A 21,666-nucleotide genomic window follows, 5' to 3' on the forward strand; every position below is an offset into this window, starting at 1 on the left:
TGTGGTCACCTCTGGGGCAGGCAGGGATCGAACTCATGCTGAAGTGGCTTTTTCTTCTTAGTTAATGCTGTGCTTTAACCGGCTGCGCCACCATGGAGGGCCCACCAATGACCTGTTAATGAGAGACGTTTGGAGTAGTGGGTTCGGGAGTGCTGTTGGAGGTTTGTGTAAGGGTGAATGGGAAAAGAGGAACTGGAGATAGGTGGTATTTTCAAGAACTTGCTGCAAAGAGGAGTAAAGAAAATGGCCAGCAGCAATTTCTGTCTTTCTAGCTGGCTCCAAGAGGGAGCCCTCGTATACTTTTATATTTTATGTCAGTGCAGTTTCTCTTTATTCAGACATGCCTTATGTCTATTATGTATTTGAAGACGATACCACTGAGGTCATTTCAGATAACCTTCCACCCAATACAGGAATTTTTAAATTTTTCTATAGTGAACATTTTCTTCATATGCCACCTGTGGGGGTCCAGCAATGAATAAGGCACCATCCCTGTTCTTGAAACACATTTTTACTGGGAGGAGACAGACACATGCTTCTTGTACCATACATATTAAGGTAGAGACAGGCACAAATATCTACCAGCCCAGGGGGAAGGGCTAACCACCTGGGAAGTTAGAAAAGGAAGCAGGCACTTGAGCTTGGTCTCAGAGACCAGCTTGTTGGCGTTATGCAGCCACCACGCAGGGAGAATGCTTTTTCAGATAATAATCTAGCTCCCAGGTGAAGGCTGATAGCGATGAGAGCCCTCTACCTTAGGAGGTCAGTTCAATTTTAAATAGCTGTTTTTGCAAATGCCTGTCTTGAACCAAGTAATGCCGTTTATTATATCTACTCATTGGTTCTAGTTTTCTCCTCAGGCGTTAACAGGCCAGGTCTTCTCTTTCCACTATGTAGGTCGTTTCTGAATTTCAAAGTGGACACTCTGTTCTTTTTTAGGCCATTCTGTTTTGTTTTTTTTTTTTTTTTTTAACTAGAATGTTCGTGGAAATAGTGATCATAGTCTCAAACTACAACAGACCAAACTTCCATCAGCACTAGAATACAAAACCAAGTCCTGGCACTACACACGGCCGATGAGAGTCAACTTTTGAAAAGGAATGAAGTTCCAAGGAATGCAAAGTAGAGCCTCCATGAGGTGATGCTGAGGAAAAGCTACCCCGAGTATCCTGTATGATTCAGTATACACATTCAATCAAGAACAAGACATAGCAACAGAAAGCAGACCAGTAGTCTTCTGAACAGGGTGGTGGGGAGACAGTGATTGCAAAGATCAGCCATCTCTTTTCCTGGCAGAAAAGGGGAACCAGCTAGTCTCCTGGTTGCGTTCCTGGGAAGCAGACTTGAGATGAAGGTTAGTGTACCAGAGGTGGATTAAGGATTTCTCCTGAGAAGGCCCTGAAGTGACAGAGAAAGAGGGTAACAGAGGGAGACGAGAAGGCCCTGAAGTGACAGAGAAAGAGGGTAGCAGAGGGAGAAGAGCAGGTGTGACTGTTCTGGGGAACCTCCAACCGATCCTGGGAAGTTCTGCAGCTCGACTGGCCTTCACAGTTGCCCAGAGTTAGGACAGGAGGAGCAGGGCTTCATACTCCATGACTGCCAGTTGGTTGGCATCCTTTGCTCAGGGAAGGGGGTAGGGCATTGAGGGAGGAGATTCTATTCAGCTGTTCCAGTTGCCAAAGTGGACTGACAGCTGAAACCTGTTGCAAAGAGCATTATCCGCAGCTGAGGGAGTTGATCCTTTTATCTCAGGAGGATCTGTAGGGGCTCTGGCTGACACAGAAGCTAATTCTTTAGGCAGTTGTTTTCTGAGACAAAACAAAATGAAAAAGTACCTGATTTTGTTTCTTCTCATTAGCAAAAAAATACACCATTTACATCAATCAAAGTGGTGAGGGATCAGCAAAAAGATTGCCCACTGATGGGGTGTAAAGGGCAATTGTACTAATTGTTCACGTCCATCATGGCGGACTTGCTTTCAAGATGCTCTCCAGGCAAGTCGCAGAATCACACTCTTAACATAAATTTCACTGGGAGTCAAATGACATTAGGAGATAAAAATGTAAGTGGGGAGTCTATGAGCTGCCACCTGAATCAGGTCCTCCCCGTCTTCATCTTCAGGATGACACTTCTCGTGACGCTCACAATCTGGGGTGAGGGCTGCTGAGATGGATGCTTGCACGTCAGTCCTTTCTCTTCCATGCACGCACGGAGGCCGCTCTTTGATTGTGACGGTGGCCATCATTTGCAAAGCCCGTCACTGCTTGCAACTTAACAGTTAGCCCAAAGCTTTGTTGCAACAAAGAGCTGTCCCGTGTCACTGTACACCTGCTGTACACCAGATTGATGTGTCAACTAAATTAATAACATCGGACCACTCATTACACCGGGAAACATTTGCCCAAGTCATAACTGTCTCTTGATTTCTGTTTGGTTTTATTAACTACCACTTGGTGCCATGGACAAAATGGTCAGGAAAGACATCCTTATTTGATGAAAGATTGGCAAGATAAAAAGGTTCAACTGGGTACTGATGGGAGCAAGGAGAGAAAAAGGGTGATTGTGGAGGATGATAGAATTAAAAGGTAAGCTAAGGATGTGGTGGTGGGAGTAAGATGAAGCTGTGTTAATTTTTTTCTCTTTCACATACATTTGCTTTCTTCACAGTGTAGCTCTCAGCCTCTTTAGAAGCTCATTTATAATTGTAAGAGAGTTTTAAAGGAGGACTAAGGAGAGGAGAGAGTTGCTATATAATAGATTGGTTTCCTTTTAAATTCAGTCTCATTAGCATAGGATCATTTACCATGATTTTTTTTTTTTTTCTTGAGGCATCGCTTGCTCTGTATTTGAACCAGCTGTGGTTTCACTGTAGCTGGAACTTCATGGCTATTCAAGAACCTTCTTGTGATAAGATAGCTTCATTTAGCACAGAATGGGTCACCTGACTTTGTTTACATTGGGCATCCTTCTTGCCCTAAGGTATATTTGGAAGCTCTTTTGTTTCAGTTATCTCCACAAACTCTCTTCCATTAGAAGTACAAGAAAAACAAAAGGTTACTTCTTTAAAGCCATAGTCATTCTGAGTGGGTGGTCTTAGCCAGCCTGCCTTTCCTGCTATGGTTCTCTGCAGGGCCCTGTCAAGTGTTGGGAAAGCTTTGTTCTCTGTATTCTCACCATGTCCTCTGACCTCAGGCCAAGGTCACACCTTCACCAGAAGAGCCACACTTGTGTCATACCAGGTGGACAGGAGCAGGGCCTAGCCGTGGTTTCGTGGTTTCAAATGGACACACATCCAATCACTATTCTATTTTGGATTTCCTCTCTCCCACTTCCTGTCCTTGGTGGCCCACCTGCTTTACTTTTCCAGATTCCATGGTTCTGGGAGGCAGCTTTTGGAATATTTTAAATCCCAAGGAAAGAATCATGATGGGCGCCATTTTATTCTTAGTGGTAAGGTTTACCCCCAGTGACAGCACTCACTGTTTCATTCCCAGTGGTTTGGGAGAAGCTCATACCCTGTAAGGCACTGTGCTCCAGTGCCTTGGGCACTCGGGGTCTTTGTGATGTCGTCTGTAGGAGTTAGGCATCCTTGAGTTCACTCTGGGAAACATTTCACTAGAGATCCCCTATCAGTGGCATGCGGCGAGATTCTCTACCAGGCAGAGGCTTGGTTATATTTAAAGAGTAAGTTTATTAGAAAGAGAAAGGAGAGGAAAAGACACTTGCATAGGCTCAAGTGGGCAGGAAGAACTGCCCCAAAAAGGACAGATTTGCAGACAGAGAGTGAGACCTGCTTTGTTGCAGGCAGGTGGTCCTAGGAGAGCAGCATCACTGAGGGAGGTCAGTGCAGAGAAGTCCTGGCTTGGTACAGGTCACGGGCAGGCAGGAGTCTGCTGCCCTGCAAAGGGAGAGAGTGGGTGGAAGAAGCACCTGCATAGGCACAGGTGGGCAGAGGAACTACTGCCCCGGCTGGTGGAGACACTGCCATGATATAGGCAGCTTTTCTCTGGGAGGGGCTCACTTCTGCGAGCCTGGGTTTGTTGACTTTGAATAGAATCTGAAAGGACAGGACAGGAGATTCCCTAGTGAGTTTTATCTCCATGTCCTTATCTTTTACCTTTTGGGTCTGACTTTTGGACAAGGCCCCCAACAGTCAGTTACCTTCTGGGACCTCCTGCAGACATGCATTGGCTTTGGCACCTGAGGACCTTGACTTTATGGCCATGTCAGTTGCTGCACCGGCCGCTTTTACCTGAACCCTTTGTGCAACTCCATCTTGTGATGTCTCCCCTGCCTTCCTTCTTCCTTCATTTGAATACCCCTGGATATTTCCCAACCTTGATTTTTTTTTTTTTCAATAGAAGGTATCCCCTCATATACTCAGCAGTTTCCTAGATGTTTCACTCAATTCCTGAGCTAAGAAATCACTACAATCTCATTGAACAGCCTCATGTCTCATCACTGCACTTTGAAGACTCAGTCTAGGGGAGACAAAGCACTGTTCCTTTGAGAAAGACACAGTTTCATTACCCTGGATTGTTATAAGATGCATATGCTCCATCAGACAGAAGATGGGGTACTGACAAAGAAGAGAGAGGCCACTGCCCAGAAGGAAGTTGGGGGGATATGGGCAGAGAGAAGAGGACAAAGCTGAGAGAGTCTTCATTTTGTGGAATAGGATTCTTGTAGCTGTGAGGTGGAGGTAAAAGTTCAGTCTTGCCATCTCAGAACAGCAGGTGAAATACAGCTTAAAATGGGAGAAATTTAAAATGGTTTCTTCCTCAAAGGAGGGAGAAAACAGAAGGCACTCAGAATAGACAGACGAGGTGTTAGAGTGTAAAATATTGCCGCGTTCAATAACGACCGAGGCTCATGTCCATGCAAAAACAAACGAGACTTTATTAGGCCAGCTCGAGCCAGGATCCTTCCTTTACGTGCCCTGTCACTGCAGGCGCATCCCTCAAGGAAGGATCCCAAAGATCTACAGAGTGGGGTTTATAAGGGCAGTTAGTAGGGCTGGGGATTTTCCACTGAGTAGTCCGTCCGTTGGTGGTGGGTGCCTGCAAATTCCTGTTTGTCTAGATGTTAGGGATACAGCAGACAGACAGACAGACAGACGGACGCTGGGAACTTATTTTGATCAGGCAGGACTCAGGCTTATCTCTGGGAACCCACCCGGCCAGCACCTTCCAGGAACAATGGCTCTGGAGGGGGCGAGCTGTCTAGTGGGAACTAACTTTTTACAACATTCCTAACAGAGGGTATGTGTGATATATAGGTCAGTATGAAACTTGGGTCCATCCTGTGTGAACCTGAATGTAAATCATGCTCAACTGTAGCTTAGGTACACTGTTTGAGCCTCCTAATTTGAATTTCTGATTTTTTTTTGTTGTTATAGAATGTTAATTTATTTCTTTTTAAGAAAGACTGAAATATTTTCAATCTTTAGCCAAATCAACAGTCAAATTACATACTTTAGGAAGTTTTCTATTGAACACAAAATCCCATTAAAGATTTCAGTAAAATAATTGATGAATAATATGTTTCCAAATAGACTTTTACTACTAATAGTACAACAAGAGCTAGATCCCTCAAGTCAGAGGCATTCCTATGCACACCAACCAGCCTGCCAATTCCTCACAGTATCTGTAGAGATTTACTTCTACAGTGGCATGTATGCTCAAGTGGCATAAGGATTCTGGCTCATAACTATAATGCTATACTGCCTAACTATTAACATCTTTAAAAGTTGCATATTCTTGCTTTCTCTGTTAGCTACTTCTGGTTCTCATGATTAGCCATTAGTCTATATATTAGACAAGAATAAGACCCATATGGAACCCTAAAAAATCACTAGCACTGTTAAAAACTGTAGTTGTAGAGAGCAAAAAATACAAAAACCATGACTAGGCAGCCATATCCCATTTTGGTATTTACTCCTATTCCATTTAATAAGCTTAAGCTACAATTTTTACAAATCTTTATTATAGATAAACTGCTACTGATTTAGCAGTTAGAGCTTTTTAGAACTAGACAAACCCAGTCTCAGGATCTATTTCTTAACATCCCTACCTGAGTGCCACCCACCTGTCAGGTTAGTCCACTAGTTCCACCTTGATGAGTAGTGTCGAGGATAAATTGATGACATTGGGGAGTATTTGCTCTGACTGGTAACATACTTTCACAACTGAGAAGGCCACATGCTTATGAAATGGAAATGGTGAGTGTGTTCCTATGTATGTGTGTAGCTGTCGGACAGGAGGCCATTTAGTCTTGGTGTCTGTTTCTTGTGGGCCCTCATCTGGTTTTCTATGGAAATATTAGCATATTTGATTTTAGGAGACAGCCTTAAACTTTGTCTGAAGGATTTCAAATACAGAATGCAGAGACCTGTATTGAGTTCTCTCTAGCATCTGGGAGGTCATTTTAGGGACAAAGGCATTAACAGTATTTGCAATTCAAATGTACCCACATCTGAAGGTATTATGTGAGAAATTAAATAATGAACATAAACCTTTGTGTCCTGGGTGGCTCACACCCTCCCTTAACATCTTTGGTTTGATTTGTTTTTCCTTTAATTATTGCTCTTCTAGGATGAATCCTCCATGTTCTTCCAGTTTGGCCCCTCCATTGAACAGCAAGCCTCTGTGATGCTCAACATCATGGAGGAGTATGACTGGTACATCTTTTCTATCGTCACCACCTACTTCCCCGGCTACCAGGACTTTGTCAACAAGATCCGCAGTACCATCGAGAATAGCTTCGTGGGCTGGGAGCTAGAGGAAGTCCTCTTGCTAGACATGTCCCTGGATGATGGAGACTCTAAGATCCAGAACCAGCTCAAGAAACTGCAGAGCCCCATCATCCTTCTTTATTGCACTAAGGAAGAAGCCACCTACATCTTCGAGGTGGCCAACTCGGTTGGGCTCACTGGCTATGGCTACACGTGGATTGTGCCTAGTCTGGTGGCAGGAGACACAGACACTGTCCCCTCGGAGTTCCCTACCGGGCTCATCTCTGTGTCCTATGATGAATGGGACTATGGCCTCCCCGCCCGGGTGAGAGACGGAATTGCCATCATCACCACCGCTGCTTCCGACATGCTGTCTGCACACAGCTTCATCCCCGAACCCAAGAGTAGTTGTTACAACACCCACGAGAAAAGAATCTACCAGTCCAACATGCTGAATAGGTGAGTGTGGAGGGGGTGACTGAGGTCAGCTTCCTAAGTGGGGTTTGGAAGATGGAGAGGGAAGGATGGTCATATTTCAGATATCTGTGTGTTGAATGCTGGACTCTGGGGTGGGAGTGGGGGCATGGCTGGGCATGCTGGGGCTCCACAACTCGCTGTGCTGGTGTTCCTATTCTGGAACTGATAAAACAAGTCCCACTTAGCACTTCCTGTGTGCTGGGTGTGGCCCTAAGAGGTTTGTGTGTGTGGCTCCATTTAGTCCTCAAAGTGATAACTGCTGTAGTTTTTTCAAATTGTTTCCATTTTGCCATACAAGAGAATAAGGTTTATAGGTATAAATTGCCTAGAGTCATAGAGAAAGAGGTGCGGTTTGGTCTTAAGTCCAGGTCTCTGGCCCTGTGTACCTGATGGCAGTGAGAGATGGCAGATTTGGAAGTGAAATACACCTGGCTACTTACCTTGACATCTCCTGGCCTGGGTCTGCAGGCCGGTGAGGAAGATAATTTGGTACAGGAGTAGACAGGAGGTTTTTAATCTCCTTTGCTTCTCCCTTCTCTGCCTCTAAGACAGAAAATGGTACCAGAAAAGAGGCTCATATCGTTGTTTTCTGCCTGTTTTTTTCAGTAAGAAAATGACAGGGGTGTGATTTGCTCGCCTGAGCCCACCTCATCTCTGTTAGGGGCCTTATGTGGCTGTGTCTGGTAGAAGCATCTATAGCATGTGTTTGTGGTTTCATTATTTATGTAAAACTGCTACTGGTGCCCATTATAAGCTTTCAAACAATATGGAAGCACCCAAAGAAGAAATGGAAATAACCATAAATCTGACTTAGCAGACATGGTCTGCTAATAACCAGTGACCAACTTTCTTACACTACAAGTCCCTGTATGTGTGTACTGGCGAGAAGTGAACGCTACAGCTTTACATTCAGTGGAATTAAAACTATACATGCCATACACTGACTTTCACTCAGTGATAGGTTTTGGACAATTAAGTTTTACAAACTACATTAGACACACAACGCGATACTCAGGAAAATACACATACGCGGTACCCACCATCCAACTTAATTAAAATATCAGAAAATGTACTCTGATAAGGCCCATTCTGGGGGATACAAATACATTGGAACGGAGGTTGAATTTATTTATTGTTTCTACTTGTTCAACTCCCTTCCAGAATTAGGCTGTAGCTTTTCAGCTAAGCTCCTAATTCAGAGTAGAAAGTAAAACCAGACAATATAGCTGTGTCTGTGATCCCATCTTCATTGTCTCCCACCCAGAACTTTCTGCTCTTGCTGCTTGTTGGGTACAGTCTGTCTCGGTTTCCTTCCTACCCTGCTGAGAATTCTGTGTCAGGCTTCTTGGTGCTTCCTCTTCTTCCTCAACACGTGTCCTACACACTGACGCTTCTCAGATTCTGCTGGACCCTCTGCTTATCCATTGCCAAAGATGCCACATGGCGTCTGCAGGTCCCCTCAGTTGACACCTCAGCTGCAGCCTCTCCCCTGACACCCCCAGGGCTAGATCTATAACTGTGACTCGTGTCAGGGTACAAAAGAAATCATCCCAGACCCTTCTGGGTTCCTTTAGGCTGGCAAATACACAGGCACAGACAGACTGATAAAAGGGAAAGTTAAAGAGAAATTTAAGAACAGCATGTGTGCTTCCTGTCTGTATGGGAGAGGCCCAGCAGGACTGAGTTGCTCACCCAGGAGGCATCAGACACCCTCGTAACTAACTCAGCTAAGACAGGGCAGGCTGGGGTGAGGGCGGGGGAGAGGGGTTCAGTGAGGGAGTTCATCTGAAAGGCAGATGAGAGCAAAGGAATACAGATTTAAGTCCTGCCAACTCCTTTGGAAAGATTAAGGCCTTTATGGGGACAGTTTACATATAAATATCAAAAGCATCTTCCACCCAACCTTTAGAGCCCTTCCCATGAAAGCAACCCTTTTGCCAGGGAGACATATATTGAGCTGGCTGATTTTTGTTCCCCTACGAAGATATCAAAAAGCCTGAGCATCCGCCATTTCTAAAGCCAAACTTCTATCTCCTCTCTGTTGCCCTCCGGCTTTTCTCTACCCAGATCCAACCACCCACAAAGAGTATTTCCCATGCCCACTGGTCTACAGTAAACATTTCCAGGGCATCCTGGATTTCACATCCCTCAGGCCTCACAGCTGGTCATGCCATTTTCTGTGTATTTTCTCCACTTTCACTGTCTTCGTCCCTGCCCGCAGCCCAGCCATCTCTTCCCTGCATTGCTGCAGTACCTTGCACATACCTCAGCCCCACTTCTTTTCAATCTACATGTCAGCCAGAGCGATCTAAAATGAAAATGTGATTTCATCACTCTCCTCTTAATACCTTTCAGTGGCTTTTCATTGCTCCTGTAATAAAGTCCCATCTCCTTAATATGATTTAGAAAGTCTTCCCCAGCAGGGGCCAGAATCATCTCCTGCCACTCTCCTTTGAATTCCACATTCCTGCAAAACTGAACTTATTTCTTTGAAGATGCCATGCTTTCTCGGGCGTCGTTCTTTCGTCTGTCTTGAACATGCTCTCTGGACCTCTCTTCCCACCACACAGAGTGGGAGCTCCTTTACCTGCCTCAGGGGCTTCATGCCACAAGCTTCTTTCTTGACTTGGCTGCGCCCTGGCCTAACATCACTCATTGTATGATGCTTCCCAGTAGAGCGACTCAGGGTGTCCAGACTATTTTGGATGCCCGTGATTAAGTGCTTTATTGTCTCTCTCCCCTAAGGTGTGAAGGCGACTACCTTCTACCTTACTCAGTCTGTGTCCCCCATTCTAAGCACAAGGAGGCCACGTGAAATGAATGACTCTGTCCTCCCTAGATGTTGAGCTGCCCGCAGGGCCTGTTCCACCCTACTCTATTATTGATTGCAGGAGTGTTCTTGCTGTCTTTGCTGGACAAGAGGTTTCCTTGCAGAAATTCCTATTCAATCTTCTATCCATTCATGTTTTCTCCTACTGCTTTTAGGGTTCATTCCCAGCATGAATCAGATTATTTTATTGACTAAACAAACAAACAAAAAAAACATGAATAAATAAAAGAATGAAAGAATATCAAGCCTTAAAAGTCTGCTCACCACACAAACTCAAATGGTCATAGAAATGGTCCAGAGTGCCAGCTTTTATCTTAAAACATCCTCTACATTATCATTTCCCAGTTGGTTTATTGTGCCGCTGAGTGTAAATGTTGTCTCTGAGGTCAGGTCTCTAACTGCTGCCTCCGTAAAATCACACTTGGCTATAACCTTGTGCTCATCCTGTGGTCACTATATGCGGACCCTCCACATCTGCGGGGCTCTCTCAAGACAACCACAGGTGCACACCTTCGCCTTCCCCAGAGTGGCAACACTGAGAGGCACACAGATCACATAGCTTATGTACATCAAGAGTGAGCGGCCACGTAGGGACAGTGTCCATATTCATGGGGTTCCCCATTGTACTGCTGGGCGAGTGCTTTTAGCCTTCCCAGCCCTTCTCCACTAGGATCTTTCTTCTGTGAACTTTCCCGCGCTTGTTCCTTGACTTTCCTGGGGTGCCATGTCTAACTACCTGCTGGACATCGTCTCTTAGATGTCCCTGTCCCTTGTTCATCTCCATTGTCTTTTCCTTCCCTTCCTCTCAAACCCATCTGCTCAGAGTTCTTGAAACCACTTCCCAGCCTCTGGGGAATGTTTTCATGGTTTTCTGTAAGGACCCTGAAAGGATCTGGAGCTGAACAAACAGGGAATCAAAAGAGCTATTCCCCAGGGTCCTCCCTGATGATGCGGCAGGTTAAAACACTGCACTATGAAGCTATCTGCAGCTACCGCAGCACCAGTTTGATCCCAGGGAGCTGACCCACAGGGCACAGCAGACCTCTCCTGTCCCACCCCTGGGCAGTGTGTTTCAGTAGATTTGCTGTTCTGTTCCCAATTCTGTCTTTGGTCAGTCCTCTCACCCCCACACCTCTGGCGTAGACCCCAGTTCTTGTGTGCATAAATACATAAATCTTAGGAAAAAATAAAAGCTATCCCCAAAGTCTGAACTACTTTCACCCCGCATAGTCCTCCAGCAGTTTCTGTGGAATTCAATGAGCCACCCTTCATCCCAGCTCCTCCTCTGCCTGGCCTGAATTCAGCCTCTTCCTCCCCCTTACTCCCCCCCCCCCCCTTTAGAGCTCTGGTCTCACTAGGGTCACTCTTTTAAATAACAAGCCAAGCAGCCATACCACTTAGCCACAGCAGGAAATCTTTGCAAATAAAATTGTTGCAAATGGTTGGTTGTTTTATGGGGACAGCTTTGGCTCTGGCCTGCTGCTCCTGTCTCTGCAGCAGCAGCAGCAGGCAGAGTTACCTCAGGAGGCATCTAGAAGCCACCCTGGTCTTGATGACACTATGAGCACAGAGCTAGGGAATGACTTCTCTCACCTGCTGAAGCCCAGCCCACAATAGGCCCTGTCTTCTCAGACACATGGTGCGGGAGGTGATTGTTCTTCTTCCTCGCCTGAGGGTGGCAACTGTGTGAGGGGAGCTGGAAAGTCTGCATTTAGGGGACAGAGGATCACGGACCCTAAGGAGAGATGTGCATTTGAAGTAATTCATTTGCTCATTACCAGAGGATGATTTTAATCTTATTGGGGTAACAGTACTGCATGTGCTTCAGAGGTGCAAGGTCACACCTTCTCAGATTGTGTCACCCCTCCACCCCACATCCCCAGGTACCCACATGCTCCACCAAGGCCATTGGGTCCCACCAGCTCTGTTCTCCACCCTCCCTTTCCCCTCTGGTAGCCTTAGTGATGCATCAGCTTCAGAAAGGACCCTCAGAGGACTATTTCGGTTCACTTTTAAATGACTGTTGTTTATTAGGCATCAATCCAAATTCCTTACTGAGAACTTCTTAACTCTTTGACATTTGACCTGGTATAGACTTGGTAACTACCTCAAAATAGGTTCCTGACTTTTTATCAGGGTTGCAAGAAAGACACAGAAACCCAGTAAATTTGAATTTCAGATAAATAGTAGACAATTCTTTTTTTTTTTTTTCAGTGTGTGTAGCCCTGATATTGCATTTTCACTTGAAATTTAAATTTAACACAGCTCCTGTATTATGATTTGCTAAATATGGCATCCTACTTTGGACACTGATGAGTTAGTTTTCTCTTGGAACTTGGTAACATCGATGTATGCCTTACCCAGAAATACTGTGCCCAAGACATGCTGAGATCCAAGTGGGTGTTTCACTTCTTGGTTGCAAGACTTTGGGAATTTCTAATGTCATGCATTCTCTAAGTGAAGGAGCATCTTAGTGCCTGAGAACAGTCTAGAAACCTGGGATTTCATGATCTGAAAGTGTGTAGAAAGGCATTAGGCAGATAGTATAAACCCTTCTTCATCCCCCTGAGCTAGAGAAGACATGCCAGAGGCACATGTCTCTTTTCCCTTCCTCACGTCCTCAGAGGAGCGGGTCATGGCCATCACCCTCTGCAGTGGGCCCTCCCCTACTCCACAGTCTGACTGCGTCACTGGTGTGCTGGCTGTGCCAGCTGTGCCTACTGGTAGCCTCTCCTTTGGTCCCGAGGACCCAAGTGTCAACTTCGGGAAAAGTGGACGCTGTTCAAGGTGGCTGGATCTCAACATGGCAAACCTCTCAGCACTCTTGCCTAGTTATTTTGCCCTCCTGTCCTCAACTGTCTCACTCACCAGTTGTTTCTCCCCCATTTTTTCCTTCCCACTGAAAGTTGCCATTTCAAAAGACTGCAGATCCTTCTCTGGGCCTCGCCTTTGAAAGCGATGAAGGTGCCCGATAGGAAGACAGCGGCTTGGTTAGGTCCCTGTGGAAAGAGCTGCAAGAACAGCATTCTGCCCTAGAAGGTTGTCTTCCTGTCACCTTGAGGCACACCGCCATCCTTCAAGCCCCACGGTATTAGCAGCACAGTTCCCATGGGATGTGTCCTTGACTCTCCTGGCCTGGAGAATACTCAGAGCTTAAGGAGTAAGTGAGGAGTTGAGTCATCTAGTTTTGATACTATAGACAAGAGCTGATTGGTCATTACACATCTCCTACTTAAGTGTTCAGCTCTTAGTTAAATGTTCATCAAGTGCCAAGCACAGGCCGATGAAAATGAGACAGCAGAGATGTCTGCTATGTACACATCATGTGATTCACATATCTCCGGGAAGGCAGTTAGTTCCAAGTGGACTGGCAGGCACAGTGGCCTTTTGCCTGACTAACGCCATCCACTGGCATAGAAAGAAGGCTGCATTTTCACATGAACATTCAGTGGCACCATACAGAGCGCAACTGCATACACAGAGCGTGACTTGATCTGCTCAGTGACCCAGAAGGATAGATAAATTGTCAAAGATAAGTGAAGAAGCTGATAGCTGTTCAAAAATACCTGTTCAGTGCCTACTGTGTTTCAGACAGTGCAAGCCTGCACTGTTCACAGACCCTTTGAGTGTGGGAGTGGCTGGTGCTCATCTGGTCTCTTCTACCTCCTAATCTTTCACCTTCATGTCAGACAGTCCTGCAGTTCCATGAGCTTCCCTGCTTTCCCGTAAGTTCACGCCTGCGTAGGGCATTCCCAAATATTTAACACCGAGATGCCTCCGTGACAATTTCTTTAATTGCTATTTCAGGCTAGAGTGGACTTGTAAAATAGAAACCTTTCCCAGGACACATTTGGAATTTCTTTTCTCTTCCTCCTCCTTTTCCCCTCCATTCCTCGTCTTTCTCCTCTAAACTATTTTGGAGGTAGAGAAGAGATCAGGGAATAGGAGGGGGTGGGATTTACTTCACTGAGAACAATTTTGGGGGTGAGAGGTGCACATCTAGCTGTGAGAACAGCCACAGGCTCCAGGATCTCTAGAAGGAAGAAAGCAAGGGCGTGGGCGCAGCCGTTCTATGCTTCTCCATGGAGCAAGCAGGGCTTGCTCTGAGTAGCAGCTTTGGCTGCCAAAGGGGTGGCTGGTGGCAGTTGAAAGATGCAGGAAGAGGATCCTAGAGCTCAAGGGTGACAGGGTGACCCCGTTGTCAGCTAGGTTGAGGCACCGCAACTGCAAGTTCGCCTTAATGCTGACTGCACATGGCTTTGTGTGGTTCTGTGCTGGCATCTCTGCAAAGCCCAACCCTTGCTGATGTCCCCAGGAGACCTTGCCCCATCCGCCTGTTGCAAAGGGCAGCTTGTGCGCCCCACTCTCCGAAGCACTCCCTCTTCTGCCTCCTGCCTCACTTTCCTCCCGAGCATTTTCCTGACAGACTGCATATATTTTATTCTTGAATATTTTCTTGTCTCGCTGCTCTCGGAGGCTTGTTGAGTTGAGGCGGCAGGCTGTTTTGAACCTCTGTGACCCCGGCACAGTGCCTCATCCCTCCTGGGCACTTGGTCAATATTTGTCAGATAAGAGCATGAAGGACAATGAGGACTTATTATCCCCATCTTATGTGTCTTTAAGAACACCAAGACCTGGGGACGCCCAGCTTGGGCTGTGTGATGCCAGGATCCAACCCAGACCTGCTGCAGGGCCTGGTTGCCAGCTCCTCACAGAAGCCCTGGCTTCCTTTAGGATCAGAGCCACAGAGCAGAAAGAGCGAGGGCTGCTCCTCCAGGGCAACCCTGGCCATGGTCGTCTTTTTAGCGAAGAGATGGCAGGATGGCAAATGGGTTTCGAAACCAACAAAACGTCAGAGGGGTCACTGGTGTTTAAGACTGGCTGGACACAGGGCCCAGTTGTCCCGATGGTAGAACCCACAGTCTGTCTCTTAGCTGCTCACCCAGTCATGTCCTCCGAAAGGCCAGCAAGTGGCCAGGGCTTTTGCGAGAGCCTTTGCCCTGTCTGGCCATGTCCCAGGATGCCTCCTCCCTTAGTTCTTACCCTGACAAGGGAGCGCATTCACAGCTAATGGGAATCGAGGCTGGTATTATTTAGGAACTGAGTGGGAGTCATTTCTCCATCTGCTCTCTCTTCCCAGCAGAAGATGAAGGCTGGTTGGCTGGGGGTTAGGATGGGGGCGAGTTGCCAGAAAGCTAGAGTGCTGTCATTTATGGTTACAGACATGGGCTGGAAGCCTGAGCGAGGGCTGGACCACAGCCGGCCAAGGGCGGCTCAACTCACAGGAGCTTCTTAGAGCAGAGACAGTCACATGGTTTTGCATCTTTATGAGACCTCGCACACTTGAAACAGATAATGGTTTGAGCCTTTCTCTTTGTTTCCTCTCCAATGGAGCTGTCAGGGTGATATAGGTGTTCATCTACTGGAAAGAATCTTCAGGACCTGATGGGGCCACGGAGGACTTGGAAAGAAGGGGGTGTTCAGCATCACTGACCTTCAGACGTGGTTGCTGAGGGGCCTGCACCGCACTGCAGATGGGGTGGGTGCAGAAACCAGGAAGAGGGTGGCGGCTGGATCTGGTGGGAGAACCTTCCTTCCACTTCCAGGATTTCATCAGTGGCGTCTCCTCTTCCGGGAGGACCTGGTGGGGTTAGCTAGCCCAGACTGGCATCCGTCCCCGAGCTGGGCCGGCTGGTCACACATGAAGGAACTGCTGCTGACAGATTAGAGCTCCCTGCTGCTGAAATCTGTTCCCTCTTGTCCTGCTGCCAGTAGCAGCAGCCGGCCGGGGGCTGCCTACTGCCTCCCTGGCTTTTTCTTTCCCTCATTCATTACTGCTTCACACCGCCCTCCCACCTTCCTTTCTTTATTCTTTCCCGTCTCTTTCTCTATAGGGTGTGCTGTTCATTGATCTTTTGCTGTTCCTCTAACCTTTTCACCAGCTTGCATTTAAAAGCTTTCAAGGATTTCCTGCCTTTAGCTTTCTATGTTCAGAAATGGCCGAGAATTCTTACATGCACGTACACGTATCTGTGTATGCATGGATCGTACCATGCAGCACATGGGACTACGTGCACATGTACATGTGTCTAATGGAGGAGAGTATTAACGCAACTGAGTAACCCACTTTGACATACTCTGCTTCGCCGATTCTTCCTTCCACTGAGACTGCATGGTTGCTTGTGTGGAAAGGGTGGAGATGAGCTAGAAGTTGGGAGGGAATTCTTTTAAGATGGCTGACCTGGAAATGGTTTTGGTGAATATCAACAGGATATTTTCCTTCCATTCTGATTCCATTTTTGAAGTCTCGATGGCTGTAAGGATGGTTGCTAAGTAACCCTAGCACATTTATTTTTTGGGCAAAGGAGGTAGGCTCAATATTCAAGTGGCTCTATATACTTAAAAAAATCCATGAATGTCTTTCTCTAAAGGAAAGATCTTCCTGATAAAGCAACAGAAGTAGCTATAGAAGCTACATTGTGACAATATCAACTTCATTCCAAGTGATCCTTTCTCACCATTTCCTAAAAAAGCTCACAGAGTCCAGATGAGGGTACAGTTAGTGGCTGACATAAAACCTGGTGATCAAAACCTTCAGGGTGCTCATTATTATGTCTAATAATGAATATAACATAAGTGACCATTTTTTATGCAGAGAATCTTCCCTATCATCTACCTGTCTCATCTCACTGAATCATTACAACAAATCTGTGAGGGTGTCCTTTACTCACTGCCTAAATACACTGTGGATATCAAGAGCGAAAGCCCAGATATTTAACTTCCTCTTAATTTTCCCACTGACATTTCCAGACACTCCCACCAACTTTCTCTCCCCTCTCCTTAAACAACAATCTACCAGGCACTTTTGTTTAGGTAAAAATAGCACAATAGAATGTCACTACAGTGTGGATTTTAGTATGTCAAATCTCTCTTCATTGACTATGGAGAGAAAGGCAGGTGTGTGTCTGTGTGTGTGTGTAGGTAGATGTACATATATTATAAACTATGCTTTAAGCTAGAGAGTGCCCCTGCATGTGACAACGGTCATTCTCCTTGTTCTGTTACCACATCATATGTGTCCACATACGTCCACATAAATGGATTTACCTCTTTTACTGGGAAAAGGGAGGTCACATGTGCAGCGATCTGATATAGAACAAACTAAGAATCATGAAGACAACAGAAAAGGGAATGATTTTTTTAAAAAATTTTGTCCTAAATTGAGGATAGCCTTTTTTTTTTTTTAAACCTTGGTTCTTGTTTACTCTAAGTTGTACAATTTCTACCTTCTGAGAAGTTTGTGAGTAAGAAGTTTGTAATATCAGAGATGGCACAGGGCATCAGGAGGCTGGTTCAAACAAGATACCTGAGCATGTAGGGTGGTCTCTGCAGAGCTACTGTGGCAGCTGCTTGGTCATCGGCCACCAGGACAGAGTACTGTTAGTGGTCTTTGTGCCCCTGCCCAAGATGGTGGTTGAACTCCATCCAGTTTCAAGGAAAAAAAGTTGGAAAGGAAGGAGGTCAAGCTCTTTCCCATTACTGAAAGTTACTTAGAATCCCTATATATTGAGTCCAGCCATTGAGCAGAAATCAGTGGCTTTAGCTGCAAGAGAAGCTGGGAAGTGAAGTATAGTAACACATCAGTTGAAAATCAAGTTTTGCTAACTGGAGAGAAAATCAAGGCCTTACTTCATAGGCAACAGTAGTCAACATAGTCTGAGATATTCGTGTATCTGATTGTCCAGATGACAACAACTTCGAATTAGCACGATGGGATTCTGGTAGGCAAGCTGACTTCATTTTTAAAATAACAAACAGGGTGATCAGGTACAAAAAATACCTGGCAGAAGACGTCATCTGAGACCCCTGTCTGAGACCTTTTGGGGCAAACTATTAAACTCCTCAGAAAGCACATACCCACCTAAAAGCATCCCTAAGTAGAAAAATAGCAGAGTCATTGTTATGTCATCAATAAGAGCTTAAATTATATTGATTATCCTTGGTGTAAGAAGTCGGAGAACTCCATAATACCTTCCCGAAATTTTCCATTTAAAATGCTTCCTATAATCAAGAAAAAACTTAGTATGTAAAAATACTAAGCTTCAGCAATTTAGAAAATTTACTTTAAAAAGGTAGTTGAGTGAATACTATGTGCCAAGTGCTTTAAATAGTTCCCTTTAATCTTAAAAGTACTGTACGGGGGCATTATTACCTCCAGTTTTCAGAGAAAGAAACAGATCCAGAAAGCTTAAGTCATTTGCTAACCTGCCTTCCAGATAAAGCTGGGCTTCAAACCCCAGTCTCTGTGAATTCCAGGTAACTTTCCCATGTCCTTGTTCTTCTGAGAATTACCTCTGCTGCTGGGTGGGGGCTTGTATCAGTTGGGCCTGGCAACGGTATACATGAGTACCCAGTCACTGCAGGACATGGCCTCGTTGTAGTAAGTAGCTCCCTTTCTTGGCAACTGCATTGAATTCTTGAATTCTTTTTTTTTTTTTTTTGAGTTAACATTGGTTTGCACCATCATTTGTGTGTTAGAGGTATGGGGTCTTCCCTTTCAGGTGTTGCTACTATATCACCCCACCACCAAAGTCTCCACAGACTACCCACGTAACCCCTGTTTCCCTCTTTGTTCTTGCCCCTTCCACTCCCTCTTCTCTGAAAGACTAGGAAAATCCTCGGAAAATCCAGAGTCGGCCTGGTTAGGCATCTGGGGCACTAAAGTCATACTTGTCCCACACTGAGTTTATTTCCTCCATCTTGAAATATGTCCTCTCTTCTCTGTGACCTTCTGACTTGCCTCTCTGATGGGGCAGGAGGACTATCTTTCTGGACCTTTATCCCTGTCTATTCTAAAGTCCTTTAACCCACCTGTTGAAAGACAACTGTGTGGCGTCTTTGCAGATCTCTGAAAGTCTTTGGAACTGAAGTGAGAACAGGCTTCCTTTTCTAGAATCTGCCAGGGGTTATAGTCACATTGAAAATACTGTCAGGGACATGTAATAAAACAAAACAAGACCTTGACCTCTGTCAGGATTTACAAGTGTCCTCCAGGCCACTGTTCATTCTTGAAAGGTCAGATAAATTCGGGTTTGTTTAAGGCTGACTTGTGCTCAGAGATTAGAGTCTGCAAGCTGGAGCAATGCTATCGGGCATGAAAGACATGTGACAAGAGATTGGTTGTTTTCTGAACCCACAACAGGACATTTGCTGAGCGTTGACTAAGTGACACGTGCGGTGGGTGTTTGCCTCCCAATGACTGCCTAAGCCCTGTGCCAGACACCAGGCACTGCAGCACCCACCACACAAGTGATCTTTTGAGGAGTGCCATGAGTGCAGAAAGTTCTTCCTGTTCACTGCTTTGGATTCATTTTTCTTATAAACCAAAGCCAATTCCCCAACAGACTAATAGAATGATCCTCAGGTGCCAAGATCTGCATTTCAGAATATGATGGTTAAAGGTCTCCGGAGGTCCCGCCACTTCTAGCATAGGCTGTGAGAGCACCTTCCTGCTGAGCAGGAGAGGGCGGAGTGAGGAAAGCGAGGCGAGCCATCTACCTCAGCTGATTCTAGCTGGATTCTTTGGCCTTGTTGTCACAGATGATTAGCCACCTGCAAACATAAAACCTCATGAAAGAAGATTCTTTTGAAATCTGTCAGGAGCCCCTCCCCCACATGTATACACACGTTTAAAAATAGGAAGCCGCGTGTTGCCATGACTCCAATGCCTTGCTGGCTGATGCGATTTCACCGCTGAATACCACGTAGCGAGGTTCTGGCTCCAAGCGGCCTCTAGCGGCGAAATCCTTAGGGAAGCGCTTCTTCCCCAGAGCCATCAGCATTAACCCCTCTGGCCACAGGCAGCCCTCCCTGGCCACGTGTGTGATCCAGCCAGCCTCGAGGGATCCGTTCTTTCAGGACCTCTCATCGGTCTTGTGCAACACAGCAGTCAGTTTGCTCTGAATAGGGGGAGCAGCCCCAGAGTTCATTCGTCTTTCCTGGGGGAAGCGTGAGCCCCACCAACATGGAGAGAACAGTTTGTACAGAGTAGCAGCAGGGAAGCCGGGCAGCGGAAGTTGTGACTGCAAAGGCAGTAGTTGTAAGGAAGGACCCTCGCCATGAGCATCAGAAGCTGAGAGATTGCTCTTACAGAGGAAGGCGCCCTCTAAAACGTGTCACCTGGTGCTGATTCAACAGCCCCAGGGAAGTGTGGATGTAGAGCTTGCCCCCTGCCGTCTTCAGTTCCCTGAGTTTGAGATTCCTTGTCAAGCCTCCTCAAACAAGACTTGCATGTTAGAATATCCTGAAAAGGGCCCTCCCTGGTGTCTCAGAGGGTTAAAGCACATCAATAAGAAGTAAAAGCCACTTCCACATGAGTTCGATCCCCTCCCACCCCGGAGGTGACCCACATAGTGTGGCAGACCTCTCCTGACCCTCCCGCTGCTCCCCTCAGCAGTGTTCTTCCTCAGTCCGCCTATTCTGCTCCCTGCTTTTTCTAGTGAATCCTCTCACTGCCCCTGCACCTCTGGCCTGTACCCCATTTCTGTATGCAAAAATAAATCTTATATTAAAAAAAAAAAAAGAATATCCTGCGAAGCTTTAAGACCACAAGATCCTGTGCTGACAGATTGTGACTTACTGGGACTGGAAGGGGGTCAGGGGTCAGGGAACTGACCTGTATTAAAAGCCCCAGGTTGATTCTAAAGGGCAGTCAGGGTTGAAATCATGGTTCTCTCTGCTGTCGTATTTGTACCCCCATTCACCAGAACAAGTTGAAAGGCAGTGAGTACATTTGCATGAATTTGAACTTGGTGCTGATTAAAAAAAAAAAAAAAAATTCCCTTCTTTGGCTTCTCCCCTGACGACTGGCCTAGAACTTGTGAGCCCAGTGAAATTCCGATCCTGGAAGCCATAGCAAGATGGGCATCTCATTGTGTGGTGATCTTGCAAGTGACCATGACTTTTCTCCTTTTGCTGATGCCCCTCATGCCTGTTCTCTGGGGAAAGGTGTGTTTCTGTGAGTAAAACCAGCACCGTGAGCATCCAAACAAATCTGACTTCAAAAGGTATTTTAGCTCCCTGGGTGGAGGTGACAAACCCAGGAGAAGCTGAACTTTAAAGCTTCCAATTTGTTACCTGCTGGCATTGATGAAAAATAGACTCTTTACTAAATTTTGGAGTACACAAGTGGCTTGAAAATGAAAGTTATTCACACCAGAAAATGATTTTCTTTGCATTATTTCACTGTTACTGTAGTTAAGTGCGCAGACGGAAAGGGAAAGCGGTGTTGAGGATGAAAAAAGAGCAAATGGAGGGGTTAGAAAAGAGAAGAAATACAGGTCTTCTTGATTTTACAGCTCTTTGCCTGGAAGCTGGAATCACTGTCCTCCAGGGGTCCAGCTGGGCTTCCTTGCTGAGGTTCTGGCAGGGGTTTGCAGGTGGTATCGTCCTGTGTGGCATTTATGTGGTGCTGACTGCTCTGAACAAGCAGAAGAGGCAGGCCACAGCATGGCTCTGGAAATGCATGAAAGGAGGACACATCGTTTCAGACGAAGGTAATGCCATTTATCACTTCCATGGGAAATTTTTTTCCAAAGGAATAAGAGGAAGACAAAGAAATGCTACA

At 46.0% G+C, this 21,666-nt stretch overlaps 1 protein-coding gene across 1 annotated transcript in view; it reads left to right on the plus strand.

The window, feature by feature from the left end:
• The window catches only part of GRIN2B (glutamate receptor, ionotropic, N-methyl D-aspartate 2B), a 410,955-nt gene that overhangs the window by 220,609 nt on the left and 168,680 nt on the right, over nucleotides 1–21,666 (plus strand). Inside the window, exon 3 of the mRNA XM_004693259.1 lies at nucleotides 6,594–7,192. Within this exon, the coding sequence (XP_004693316.1) occupies nucleotides 6,594–7,192 (599 nt within the window). The remainder of the gene's footprint in view (nucleotides 1–6,593; nucleotides 7,193–21,666) is intronic.

Source organism: Condylura cristata, unplaced genomic scaffold (assembly GCF_000260355.1).
Source record: "Condylura cristata isolate star-nosed mole 26May11 unplaced genomic scaffold, ConCri1.0 scaffold00036, whole genome shotgun sequence".
Lineage (NCBI taxonomy): Eukaryota > Metazoa > Chordata > Mammalia > Eulipotyphla > Talpidae > Condylura > Condylura cristata.